Source organism: Carassius auratus, chromosome 14, assembly GCF_003368295.1.
Source record: "Carassius auratus strain Wakin chromosome 14, ASM336829v1, whole genome shotgun sequence".
In the NCBI taxonomy this organism is placed as follows: Eukaryota; Metazoa; Chordata; class Actinopteri; order Cypriniformes; family Cyprinidae; genus Carassius; species Carassius auratus.
This window is the reverse complement of record NC_039256.1, coordinates 4,419,649-4,434,414: the sequence shown is the minus strand read 5'-3', so window position 1 is coordinate 4,434,414 and position 14,766 is coordinate 4,419,649. Positions and strand designations below refer to the sequence as shown.

Sequence of the window (14,766 nt, the reverse complement as noted above, 5' to 3'; positions counted from 1 at the left end):
ATACAATAAACTTTATACTATGCATTTCATATACTGTATGATAAAATAAATTTCACCCTTCACACAGTTGCATAAATGTACCATATTATAACATGCTGTATGTTGGCCTCATCTTCATGTGTGTTTGGTTTAGGATGTCATCATTCCTGACCTCATGAAAAAGCTTGACATTCTTGGGGATAATGGGGTATGTTTTTTGCCATTATATGTGCACGCATCACTCATGTTTCTCAAAAAAGAGTTGAAATGAACACTTATCTTTGGCAGAACTTGCGAAACGAGGAGCAAGTGACAGTCATTCAAGCAGGCACTGTGCTGTCTTTATGTGAAAAGGTATCATCTCTTTCATTCTCTAAATCCTCAAAGATAAGATGCCTTATTTTGTCAGTGGTTATATTGTATTGTTATATCTTTGTGACCAGTGGCTGAAGCAGATTGACAGCACTGAGGCGGCCCTGACGCAGAAAATGGTTGATCTGGAGAACGAGAAGGTAAGATTATCCATTCGTGTCATCTGAGATGAATGTGTTGTATTTGTTCCAACAGCTGGTCTAGCGATAGATGAGGCTTGATGACACTTGATTAAAAATGTATCATTTGTGCATGGTCTTTTCTTGACCGTGGTGAACTGATGTTATCAACAGGAGCTGTTCAGTAAACAGAAAGGTTTCCTGGAAGAGGAGCTAGACTACAGGAAGCAAGCTCTCGATCAGTCCCAACTGGTAGGACTTGAGATTATGTAGCAGTGTAAACGGATACTTCTCGATACTTGTGTACAATGAGTATGTAATTGTGAATACTTTTACAAATGTTCTTGCTAGATTTTGTTCTCAACGTGTCAGCAAAATAAATGTTGTTGGCTGACCACAGGAGAAGCTAAATATAAAACAAATTAAATGTACTATTTGGCCAAGATACATATACAGTATATGACCCGGGACCACAAACCAGTCAGAAGAGTTATTCGAAATTGAGATTTATACATCTTCTGATGTATACTCCATTGATGTATGGTTTGTTAGGAAAGGACATTATTTGCCCGAGATACAACTATTTGATAGTCTGGAATCTGAGGGTGCAAAGAATCAAAATATTGAGAAAACGAAAGTTAGCAAAATACAAAACTAAAGTTGTATACATTTAAAGCTGTTCAAATGAAGTGTTTAGCAATATATATTATTAATCAAAAAATAAGTTCTGATATATTTACTGTAGGAAATAAAATATCTTCATGGAACATGATCTTTACTTAATATCCTAATGATATTTGAAATAAAAATGTTTGACCCATACAATGTATTTTTGGCTATTGCAACAAATGTATATCTGCTATTAAGACAGATTCCAGGGACACATATTTGCATACTTGTATAAAAATCTTTTTGCATGTAATTTGATATAATTTCTATATATATATATATATATATATATATATATATATATATATATATATATATATATATACATTAATAAACAATAAATAAACATTATAATTGCACAAAATTAATTAGTTCCAAGGTTCTACTGAAATGAAAATATACCAAAATAGTGTTTTGGGCAATAGTGTTTAAGATGTAACTTTAATTAAGCTGTCAAGTACTAGACAAATGTTGTGATTAAATTCTATTTATCATAAATTAAATAATATATACACTAATATTGAAAATTTGGGGGTTAAAATACGTTTTTCAAAGCATCTTACTGAACAAAAACTTTTAAGCAATAGTGTCACGTTGGCGAGGTACAGTAGTTAAACACAGGAAGAGTACACTAAGTTTGTACAATAAGTACCTTAATATCTTTTTAGAAAGTGACACACATTAATTTGTGCCATATTTGTGGCAAGTGCTAGTTCGGTCAGTTTGACCAAAAGTATATGGTCAAAAGCATACTCGTTACCGTTTGCCATTTATAAATAATTGTGTACGTGTTTGTTTGTTGTGTTTAGAGGGTGCAGGAGCTTGAGGCCACGTTATATGCTGCCCTGGAGCAGGATCCAGACAGCTGTGTGGGGGAGAGTTTGAGTGACAGGCAGCGAGCGAAGCTGGCCGAGTCAATGGAGGCAGTACGGAGACAAATCCTGCGGCAGAGTCGACATGCCGACACACTCGTCCTACAACAGCGCATGGAGCTCCTCCAGTCTGCACAGCAGGTCGGGATCTATGCATGTGTTCATTAGTAAACTTGCCAAAAAAGTACTTGTCTAAAAAATAAATCTGCTTGGCCAGTTCTCTCAATATCTCTTTATGTGTTTCATTCAAGAACGGTTTCTTGTTTTATCATTTGACTTACAGAGGATCAGAGAACTAGAAGATAAGATTGACATGCAGAGAAGACAAATCAAAGAGATTGAAGAGAAGGTGTGTATGGATGTGTCCTTCTCTCGTGTTTATCAGAGTGTTAGATCATGTTGTGGATACATACTGTCTCTGAAATTTTCTTCTTTCAAGTTGGGATGTAAGACTGATTCCTCTTATCCTTTCCTCTCTCTTTTTTGAATTTTGTGTTTATTATAATTTATAGTTTTTGTTCCTTTTCTTGTTTTTCTCCCTAGCTTTTATTCTCTGGCCTTAACACCACCCACCCCCCCCCCCCACACACACACACATCATATTCTCTCTCTATGTCTCTTTCTGTCTCTCACTGTCTTTCTCTAACACACACAGGTGCAGTATCTAGACGAAAGATACAAACTCATCTTGCCACTTGAAACTTTGGTGACACAATCATTCCTCAGTTTGTTGTACAAAACATGTTTTTAAATATTTTATGAAGAGTTTCCAAAGAGAAACATTCGTATTTCAAAAGTTTCGTAGGCTGCTTAATTTTGTTTTGTCCAATTTAAATTGTATGAACAAATATATAATTGAATGCACCATAAATATTTGTTATAATGAGTATTTAAAGACACACCGCACTTGTCAGACTTGTCAGACTGCTTTTAGTTTCAATAAATAAAGTTGTATTTTTTTCAGATGTGCTCTTGAAGGCTTTATTAAAATTATGGATAACTGTACATTTCTAAAGTTTAAATCAGATGTGAACAAGAAAATGGGTGGTGCACATTTTTACTTGAAAGCAAGCTATTATTTTGATCAACCAATAGGTGGCAGTAAAGTAATAAAACTTCCGTCATCCTTATGCCTTCTGGGATGGGGAAAAAGGACTGCAGACCGTCTCATTCATCTGACCTGAGTTCATTTCTCTGTGCTAGACTTATCAGATGGAGATGACAAACTTTTGTAGTCCCAATCAGAGAAGGTGGCAGACCATTGATTAAAAATAACATAAAAAAGCATGTGAGAAGACAAGGTGTAGCCAGAAAAGTGTGGACGCCTGTGTGAATGAAGGCAATGAAAGAAGCAGGAGCAGAGTGTTAAAGAAATCAGCAGGAGTGAGGCTGAACACCTCAAAATGTTCTCATACGCGCTGACAAACAGGAAATAAACCCATGTGTTTACGCACAGATTCCTGAGCCAGAGAGATGATCTCAGCTGAAGCCTGAACAAACTTCCCTGACAAAAATAGAGTTGGACAGAATAAGAGAGATTTGATTTAATCAGTGTGAGCTACATGATTAAACATAGTGCAGATTAGCACTCATCTGGAGAGTGATGAATGAATGATGATGTATGATGGACACCTGACGCAAACCACCAAAAACAAGCCGCTCAAGCTAGTGAATTTCCATATGTGTTCCTTGACTTAAGTTGCTAGGTTATATTTTAACCAATAGCCAAAAAAAAAAAAAAAAAAAAAAACATTGTATTGGTAAAAATTATTGATTTTTCTTTTATGCCAAAATTCATTAGGACATTAAGTAAAGATCTTGTTCTTTGAAGATATTTTGTACATTTCCTACCATAAATACGGTATATCAAAACTTTATTTTTTGATTAGTGATATGCGTTGCTAAGAATTTATTTGGATAATTTTAAAGGTGATTCTCTCAGTATTTGTTTCATTTGTATTAAAAAATGTTGCAACCTCAGGTTCCAGATTTTCAAATAGTTGTATCTCGGCCAAATATTGTCCGATCCTAATAAACCATACATCAATGGAAAGCTTATTTATTCAAATCTCAATTTCGAAGAATGTACACTTAAGACTGGTTTTGTGATCCAGGGGCACATACAGTATGTTAAACTGATACAGTTACTTTCAGAGTTTTTCGATATGTTATTTTCAGATACCGTTATTCAAACTGTCCTTTACACACACATTCTGTCTTCCTCTCGGTGCCTTCTGGCAGGGCGTATTTTTAGTTCAGAACAGAAGTTTGGTGGGGATGAGAGGGAAAAGATGCAGACCCCCACGCTGCTGACGCAGTCTCTTAATCACCCCAACTAATTCACACCAGCCCCCTGCTCATATCACACACTTTATATGATTTTTCCATTCATTCTCCATGCTGACTGATATATTTGATACATATTCACTAATGTACATTCAGTCTGATATGCACATTTGTGTACACTAATGCACACTGTCTGATGCACATGTACGTCGTTTAATGCTCTCACTTGTGTATACTTCATCTGATGCACTCCATCCAGTGCACTCACTAGTGTACACTGATGCATTCTGTCCAACTCACTCACCAGCGTTTATTCCATCTGATGCACATCATCTAATGTTCCATTTGACAAATATTCACTAGTGCATACTCATAGTGTTTACTTCATCTAGTGCTGTCACTCACTCGTTCTGTCTGATGCACTCCATCTAATGCACTCACTAGTGTATTCTCTTTTTGATACATATTGATTAGTGATCACACCATCAGATTCAATCACTTTTATATACTCCATTTGATAAATATTCACTAGTGTATAATACATCTGATGTATAGTCTCTAGTATACACTCAGTCTGATTCAAACTCACAATAGTGTATGTTATATATTATGCATATTCACTAGTTTACACTCCATGTGATGCACTCCATCCAACACACTCACTAGTGTATAATCCATCTGATGCATATTCACTAGTGTGCACTCCATCTGCAGTCGGTAGTGTACACTCCATCTGAAACTGTTCATTAGTGTACCCAATCTTAAACACTCACTAGCCATTGCATTGTATACTGTGTTGTTGGAGTATGGCCTTATTTGTCCCCAGCAACAGAATGTTATTTGCGGTTCAAACTTTATCTTTTTATAGTCTCTCCCCACATTCTGTTCACTCCTAAGTTAATGGCGCTAATGATCTTGCAGATGGAATATTTACACTTGTACTCTGTCTAAGACACCCAAGCACATGCACTTGTACTCTCTCGGGCATGACACACGCTTGATGATGCACGTCACAGCCACGCCAACACACGTCCATGCAAACAGAACCATCTGGAGAGAGCGTATGAGAAGATGATGAGGTTTAGGAAACGAGAGCTGAATGAATGGCAAGCTCATGAATGCCTGAATGCAAGTGATTGACACACAAGACAGCAGAACAATGCCAAACAGAAAGCCTAGAACAAACAGCACTCTGTGGGAGAATAGAGCAAGTGCGTCTTCAGAGGAGAAATTTCCAGTCAAGTTATTTTGAAAGAGCTTTACATATGTGTGCGCAGAAACTGTTTAGGACCTGTGGTTACACAGCGATCAAGAGAGTACATGGAGAGTCACCTGCTTATCCCAAGAAATTATTTCCAAAGTGTCTCCTTCTAATGGTCTATATATATATTCATTATTATTACTATTATTTATTATTATTATTATTATGATGATGATGATTTACATCAGAGAAAAAGTTGATTCCTAAACATCAATTCTATGACGTTAAATGACTAATGAAAGACCTCTCAGAAATAAACCTTTCTACTAATGGTTTCAGATTTTCTTGGATTACTGAAGGGTGTTGTTTAGTGACTTGTCAGGGGAGAAATTCTGAATAATAGTGAAATGACTGTATCAGTTTATATATAAATGTTAAGTTGTGTTCATTAACTAAGTGAAATAATCTCTTACATGTCTACTGGTAGCTGACTGAATGCTCTGTTGGGGACATAAAAACTATATTTGAGCAATTTTAACTGGGGTGAGATTAAAAAATCTTATTGCCTCTCCATCACCATCTGCTAAGTTAATGCTAAAACAAACACATGCCCACACAGATCAAATACTGCAAAACAAGAGATCACTCAATAATAATATTTATTCATGGTGTTTTTATTTATTTTTTTTTTAAGACAAAGACAAAGTTTGTGTTTAACATTTCCTTCTGTCAACATGACAAAAAGAGAAAGACTGTGATATCTTATATACATACAGAGAAAACACAGATCTCTCACCTTAAGCAGTTTCAGAGGTTGAATTAAACATTGCCCTAACTTCACCTGATACTCAAAGTACCTGGCACAACTCAGATTAACTAACACAAACCAAAGTACTTGACACAGTTTTTACAAATGAAAAACATTAGCGACGGTCTTTGTCAATGAGTTCTTCCATTAGCTGTCTGTTCATCATATAGTTAGCAGTAGCCCCAAAAAATATTTGGACATTTAAATCACTCCTGAAAAATGTAATTGCATTATGAAATAAATAAAGTTTTTAGTTAATCACTTCAACTATGCACATTTCACTTTGACAATCAGAATGTGTCCTAATACAGTATCTCTATTGTTGTATAATTTTAAATCTAATAAACTTTTTTTGTGAAATGTTCTTCTTGAAATTTGGACATTGTAGCACAATTGCCTAAATACTTTTTGGAGCAAATGCAAGTGTATCTGATTTAGTACCCAACAATCACCAAAAAGACAAAGCATTCTAGTTTCTAATCTACTGACCGTGTCTTGTTGGAAACGTTTGTCTAGTTTGTGTACGTGTATGTTCCTATTTACATAATGATGTGATGGTCATTGATAACTGACTCTCCTTTGTCAGAATGAGAGTTTCCTTTCCACGAAGAGACATTCCCCGCCATCTGTGACACTGACCTCTAGTTTTATTCTCCACATCACTTCCTTATTTTCTCTTTGCCCCTCTACTTGTCCTATGTTCCCTGATTTTAGAGAAGGACGTGATTTGAGGTGGCATTGCAGAGCCTGCTGGAATTGCCTGCATGCAGTAGTCATGTCTCTGTTGTACTGTATGAACTGCACAGTGTGTGTTGTGTTTAATTTGTTGTTGTGTGCCAGTCTTGTCACCCTTTCCTGCATGGCTGCTTCTATGCATTTATTAGCATGAGCCCAATTGCAGGAGAAAGATAGTGAAGCAAATCAGAAGAAAAAAGAAGGAGAAGGAAAACTCAGCCGAAGAGAAGGTGAAAAGAGAGAGTAAGTGCTGTGAGCGAGAGGAAGGACAGAAGTGAAGACGAAGAGGAAGATGGGAGAATGGGAGAGTCGGAACCCAGTGGACATTCAAGTTCGAAACAGCGGACTGAGGCTGCATCCTCATTGCCATAGTTTGCCCAGTACTCTTCAGGCTCTAGCTTGGGTAAAGCAGCCTCCTCCGCAGTGAGATCGTACTTGGATGAGAAAGAGGATGATGAAGATGAGGGATGTTTGACAGAGTTGAATGGAAAGGCCTTCTGGGTTTCGCTGCTCTTGTGAAAGTGGCTCTTGGATGATGATGCCGGTTTGTTCTTGGAAAACCACCAACGGGTCTTGGTGCTGAAGGTGGTGGTGGTAGTGCCAGCCAGGGAGCCTGGGTCAGGCAATGGGCAGAGGGCAAAGTCCAGCTCTCGCAGGAACCTCAGGTCCTGGCCTTTACGAGGGGCTGGTGTAGAGCAGGTTAGGTCTGAGCTGGAGATCCGAGATTTGCGGAACCACTCCCATAGTGACCTGGCTTCACAGCCGCAGGTCCAGGGGTTACCATTGAGCCTGAGAAACTGCACCGACGACGTATCCTTCAATGCCTGGCCTGGAAGCTCCTGCAGAGAGTTGTTAAAGAGATAGAGGATGGTCAACCTGCCCAGGTCACGGAAAGCTCGCCGATGGACTTGTCGGATGCGGTTGTCATGCAGCAACAGGCGGTCAAGATTTACCAGGCCACGGAAGGCATTTTCTGACAGGACACGGATACGATTGCCATGCAGGAATAGGTGGGTGAGATTGACCAGATCAGAAAAGAGGCCATCTGGAAGGTGGCTCAGCTGGTTCTCCTGCAGGTAGAGAAACTGCAAGCTGTAGAGCTTGTGGAAGAGGTCAGCAGGCAGCTCGGTTAAGTGGCAGCGGTGCATGTGTAGACTCTGCAAGCGCTCCAGCCCCCTAAATGCACCCCCGTCCAGCCTGCGCAGTGATGGGTTGTCACTCAAATCTAGTTCTTCTAGTACACGCAGATTACTGAATGCACCTGCTTCGATCCAAGTGATGTTGTTGGAATACAGCCACAGGACCTGCGGATTCAGAAAGTAAAGACAAAGGTAAATCTCTGCTTAAATCTTCACACGAAAAGATTCAGCGTGATGATTACGTACAGATATGCTCTCACCTGTGTTTCGAAGCCAAAAGAGTCGGCTCTGAGCTCAGTGATACGGTTGTTCTGCAAGAAAACCCGCTGGGAGTCATAGGGCACACCGGCTGGAACAGCAGTGAAGTTCTGAGACTGACAGCTCACAGTCATGGGCATATGGTAGCAGACACACAACCTGGGACATGCCTGACCTGGAGCACAGCGACATGCCAACAACCATATCACCAGCCAAAGAGACAAACCACCTGTGGAGTAAAAAAGAGGTAGACTTAACATGATGTTTGTGTTCACATTTGAGAAGAAGCTGTTCCACATCCTCTTAAATAATTTGTTATTATCAAGTCGGATTAAATGCAATATAAGTAATAACATATATTCAGCTTGAAGAAAGCAGTTCTAAGAAAGACTCTATGTCCATTCAGAGACTCCCTCAGTGCATGTTTATGTCCATCCAGGACAGAAAAGTGCCTAAGAGTGCCTTAAACAAAGAAGGTTGGATTAACTTCAGGTTTGTGAAACCGAACCCGATTCAATTACTGCAGCTCATGAATATTTAAGATGGGACCTCACAGGGATCAGTGACTCTTTACAATAACATGGTGCGTAAAGACACGCATGGTGTGAATTAATCATGCTGCGTGCATTCATGTTGCCTGCACAAGATTTTCCTGTAACCTGACCCATGACCTGGTCATTCCACAACCCTTTTAGGACAAGATGTACTAATCCGCTGCACAGGACTAATGTGGAAAATTGTTGGCTACTTTGTTACCTTTATTGCACTGCATACCCGTTTATGTTAACAGTAGCTTTGTAAATTTCTCAGCAAATTATTGATAATTCTATATTTAACCTGGTTACATCAAAGGGGCTCATATTATATAGATTTGTCTACTCGCATTACACTTATTGATAAATCATAAGTGACTTTACTGAGGTCAGAAAAAACTGGGACTCTAAATGGAAAATGTATAAATGTAAACATACAAAAATGTATTATGTATTTTTTTATTCTTATCATTTATTTTTGTGTATGATATATATATATATATATATATATATATATATATATATATATATATATATATATATATATATATAAATGTGTTTCAATTAATGTCTATCAAACAAAAGTAAAGATAATTATTTTGTAATTATTTTTTTTATATATTTTGTAAAATATTTGTTTGATAGGCTACGTATTTATTGTTACATGATTATATTTTTTTGCATCTTGTACATGTCAAAATGTAACATTATTCAATTAAATGTCTTTAAGTGTACATAAATACATATCTAACAGAAACATATGTTTTAGCACAATATAACCAAAAAATCATTTTCTAAATGTAAATAATGTTTATAATTGTCCCTCCAATTAAAATATGCATATTAATTAAACATTAACTAATAATTACAATAAACAGTTGGTACTTACTCTTGAAGGTAAGCCTGTTGGAGACGCGAGCGCTCCGCGCAGCCGCACGAGATTCCATCCCAAAATCCAAACCGAGAGCGAGTTAGCCTGAGCGCGTGCTGCTATCTGCTCTAACGGTCAGCTCTGGTGCTCGAGGCGACTGCGACTGAGGATCTACGCGCACCCCGACAGTGTTTATAGTCCAGCACCCGCTGCCCACGGACACGGGACGCAACGGAATCTCTCATACGTAACGCGCGCGAGGGCGAGCAGTACGTAGGTGGGGGGAGGAAACCGGACTGTGTGTCTGAGTGAGTGCATTGAGGGGGATGACTAAATAACTTTAACATTTGTTTTACATAGATTTTCTTTTCTCTAGAGTCGTATTAGTAAACAGGCTAGAATACAACAACCTAATTTATGAAATCATTGTGTAGGCTACAGATAAGGTTAATGGACGAAAAACTAAATGGCCTACACTTTTGACAAATACGCTTATAACTTGTACGAATACAGGTGACAGTAAATAAATCATTTTGGTTATGGTATCATTATGGTATATGTTTATAATATATTATACATACTAAATAATACATATAGACAAAAGCAATTTGTTCTCATAATATGGACACTTAAAATAGAAGTTTCTTTGAATTTCATTGATTAACAGCTTTTATACGATTTTTCAAATCATAGTCATTCACATGATAATGGAATTAGGTAATTAAGGGTTTCTGAGTAAAAACTATTTACATTTTTGTCAGACTTTTATCTTATAATTTCACATTTAAATTTTCTATGTACAGTATGGTGTGTTTACTGTTTTTTGAATCCATGATGATAAGTAGGCTGCTGGAAGCATCAACTTTTGTGAAAGCTTTTCTCCCACTTGACAGCTGTCATATAAAACTATAAAGCCACCTAAACCTGAAGCAGCTTCTATTCTGTCTTCAACCATAAAGGAATGTAGGTATTAAAAAAAAAAAAAAAAAAATTATATATATATATATATATATATATATATATATATATATAGTTGTTGTTGTTTGTTTGTGAATAAAAGTTGTGGTTAAAAGTCTTCTTATCAGCCTTAGATGATTTGTTCTTAGCTGGATCAGCTACTCTCCCAGTTGACCAAGATGGTGTTTAGCCAGGCAATCAGCTTCTCCCATTTTGACCACCTGAAAAGTGTCTCATTTAAAATCAACATCAGACTAGGCTGAGACATCAACAAACCAGCTTACCCATTGGGAAACTGATGTGAAAAGGACATCAAATTGACATAAAAATGTATGTCAAAAAAGAGGTCAAATGTGCAAAGTTGATGCATAAACTTTAATGTATATGTAGGTCAATATGTTTGGCGTTCAATCAAATCACATTACATCAAATCGTCATGTAAACCAATTTCAGTGTGGGATTAACTTCCTATTTTCCCCCAATTGCTACTTGAAGAAAGAGCCATCCAAAATAAATTTAAAATTATGTTACAGCATCTTGATCGAGTCTTGATTTGATGTCGAATTGATGTCAAGGTGCCCACTGGCTGGTTTTAAGATGTTTTCTCACATCCCATTGGAGCGGGAGGGGAAGGTCTAAATGTAGCAGCATCACATCACGTTGGGAAGTTATTTTGCTTCCCTGTTGTAAAATAATTAAAATGTTAGGTTCTATTAAGAGACACACTATTCTTCATATATATCCTAAATTCATACACTAGATGGCAGAGTGCATAATATATAGTGTAAGCACATACAGCACTGGTAAAGCTCACTCCCCTGGCCTCAAGAAGTGTATTAGTGAATGCCTGCTGGTTGATGCTGCTTTAAATCCCAATCAGAGCAGTGCGACTAGGATTAGTCACATGCACAGTACATCAGTTTGGTGAGAATTTTGTGGGCATCAACAATAAAATGACATTATGAGTGTTGTCATAGGAAACAATAATTATTAAGTCTGTGGAAACAATTTTTTCCCCTGTTGTTGTGAATGACAGTATTTCCTACAAGACATGAATACAAAATTAAATAATAATAATAATAATTAAAAAAAAACATCAATAGAAGAAATTTCAATTTCCAATGGGATAAATGGCACATGGAACATTAACCTTGTAAAGCCTGCCAGAAAAATATAAGCCAGAAACATTATAGCAGACTGTTTAAATAAAATGCATATAAATATCAGTTGTCACTATATCTTCCAGAAATACTTTTTAAGATTTTATGTAAAATATTGCGTACAACTGTTTGTTTTTTTTCAGCAAAGTTTATACCTTGTTGATAATTTAGATAATTTAGAAATTAGGCTATCAAATATGATACTCTAGGCTTATAAGCTTAACATAATTCAAACAAAAATCTTTAAGAATTTTTAAATCCTTTAGCTCCCTCTGCTATTTTTTTTTTTCAAACAATAAAATACTATTATAATCAAATACCAGGAGGTAAAATAAAAATTCTAAATAAAACATAATATTCAAGAAGATTCCAGCATTCAAATTTGGTCCTATAACCTGAAATTTCCTCAGAATATTTTTGCTCAGTGGCAATGCAGAGTTTCCAGAGCCACATTTTAGTAGACAAAAAGCTGCTGCATGTGTTCTGTAAAAGAAGTATTATAAATTCATGTATGCATTTGTGTGCAAGTGTCATGTGTGTGGGCTGCACTGAGTCAGAGTTCTGTTCCCTGACCATGAGTGAGGTCAGTGTGCTCCTACTTTAGCATGATGCAGCCCATCTGTACACACACACATGTGTGTACCTATGTCATGACACATGCAAACACACACGTTTGTTTTTGTTTCTTTATGGGGACTTTCTTTTTGAGTTATATTTTATACTGAGCTAATGCTATTATCTAGCTCCCAGTCACAACCCCATGTTGAACCTGTGTACACACACAGAGTCTGCTCTGCCAGAATGTGATCATGTGCATGTGCAGATATGCACACTTTACAGTTCTTGCACTCCTCCTACTCTTTCTCTCAGTGGACCTTATGAAATATCACATGACAAACACTGAATATCATATACACACACAAGAACACACAATTCATCTGTACCCACAAGCTAACTCATCGCTGAGAATCAAAGGTTAAGGCAAGGGACCATGGGGGATGGGACACACAGCCTGCAGAACCATACACACAGTAGTAGGTCACTCCTCGTCATAAGTGCCCTTTGTTCTTAGTATGCTTTGCAGAAACAAGGCAGCCGAGCCTGAGGCTATGCACTGTGCACAATAATCTTAGCCCACCAGCTAACTCATCACTGCACATTCTCTGCAGGGGGCCGTGGGGGAAGACACACACACACACACACACACACACACACACACACACACAAGAAATACATACATGAGGCAAGATCAGACAGATGACCACACTCCCCCTCAACACTTGGGGCAGTGACACACGCTTTAAAGAGCAACAGACGGGTTTGGGGAGAGTGTGTACATGCTTGTGTGTGCATGTCAGTTCATATGTGTCCTTTGACAGTTGCCAACCTGTACTGAACAGCTCAACTCTGAATGTTTCGTTCTATTACCATGAACATGTTTTTCAGCTTTGTACTGTACACGTGTGCCTTCTTACAGAGGTTGAGAAGAAAATCTTAATATAAATTTCCTAATGTACAGCATGTATTTGTGTCACAAATTTAGTTCTTAAAGGTGAAGTGTGTAATTTCTGTGCCAACAGCAAAAACGTGTTTCTGTACAGGTTGTCTGCAATAAATTACTGCAGAAATGATGTTTTTGTAGGGCAAAAGTTAGCATCACTCTGGTTAGTCAACAAACATAATCAAAGGTTTTGATATAAAGATAATATTCACAAATAAGCATAACTTTTATGAATTTTGAAGCCTAAATACAGTTGTCAGATTAAAGAATATTCAGTTAGTCAATGTCACTACCACTAAGCTTCCTACAACTCTTCCAAAATTATTTCGAATAGATTTAAAATGTACAAGTTGGAAAGTTTTAGTTAGAATAGTTTGCAAGAGAATGAAGCAAAGATTTAGTGTTGTCTTTGAGCAATACACTATGCTGTTTCGTTACTAAATGAATCCACGTTTTTGAACAAATTTTGTGAGCCAGTGATTAAGAAAGTCACAAACGAATCAGCTGAATGAATTACTCAATGACCCACTCACCCACTGGCAGTTTTAGTTTCATATTTAGAGTATCATTCAGTTATTATTATTATTATTATTATTATTATTATTATTATTATTATTATTATTAATATTGTTGTATATTTTAAAATGAATATTTCAGTACTCAGTATATTTCTATTCTCATCTCAAAAATTATGTGCAGCTAATTAATTTTTTTTATTAATAATAAATAACTAAAAATAACTAACTTATTAAATAGTAAAACAAACAAACAAACAAAACACTTATTTAATGGAAATGTTCCATTTAAACAAAATACTCTCCCACCTGTTTAGTACTGTCAATCATTTATACCTCTAGACTTAGCTATCTGACCTGTTTTTGTCTAAATAGTGACTTTGCTTTACTCCTACGACTTATACACTTCCTGTAATAGAGAGCAGAACCTTATCATCACTGTCATCTTTGTCTAACTGACTAATATTTACCTCCATTCCCTTTTTACTGCCTCCTTTTTTAGATCTGTCTATCTGCTCTCTATTCATTCATACATCTCTATTTTTATACAAAGGCTGTCCCTGTCATATCTCAAGCCAATATGACGTAGATTAAATGATGCAGAGAGATGAAGAGAATGTGTATGAGAGAGAGAACACAGATAATGGTACAAGCTGTTGGCAGAGAGCAAATAATCAAATTGCTTTTATCTACAAAATGGTTCAAATCAATAGCGTTTTTTTTTTTTTTTATTATCAGAGCTTATCACCCATTCGTAAATCGTGATCCTTCAGATGCTAGATACTGAAAGA

General features: G+C 36.8%; 2 protein-coding genes across 3 annotated transcripts in view; one reads left to right on the top strand and one right to left on the bottom strand.

Moving 5' to 3' along the window:
• The window catches only part of jakmip1 (janus kinase and microtubule interacting protein 1), a 30,912-nt gene extending 27,938 nt beyond the window's left edge, over window positions 1-2,974 (top strand). For both annotated transcript variants that reach the window (XM_026279642.1, XM_026279640.1), the window contains exons 15-21: window positions 134-187; window positions 268-333; window positions 423-491; window positions 645-722; window positions 1,949-2,152; window positions 2,295-2,360; window positions 2,524-2,974. In XM_026279642.1, coding sequence (XP_026135427.1) covers window positions 134-187; window positions 268-333; window positions 423-491; window positions 645-722; window positions 1,949-2,152; window positions 2,295-2,360; window positions 2,524-2,574 — 588 coding nt within the window. In that variant the 3' untranslated portion in view covers window positions 2,575-2,974. The remainder of the gene's footprint in view (window positions 1-133; window positions 188-267; window positions 334-422; window positions 492-644; window positions 723-1,948; window positions 2,153-2,294; window positions 2,361-2,523) is intronic.
• A 3,178-nt stretch (window positions 2,975-6,152) lies between these two features.
• On the bottom strand, window positions 6,153-10,312 carry rtn4rl2b (reticulon 4 receptor-like 2b). Its single transcript, XM_026279639.1, has 3 exons — window positions 9,861-10,312; window positions 8,441-8,667; window positions 6,153-8,345 (listed from the first exon to the last, which is right to left on the bottom strand). The coding sequence occupies exons 1-3, from the start codon at window positions 9,916-9,918 to the stop codon at window positions 7,257-7,259; spliced, it is 1,374 nt and encodes a 457-aa protein (XP_026135424.1). The 5' UTR covers window positions 9,919-10,312; the 3' UTR covers window positions 6,153-7,256.
• Window positions 10,313-14,766: the final 4,454 nt, after the last annotated feature.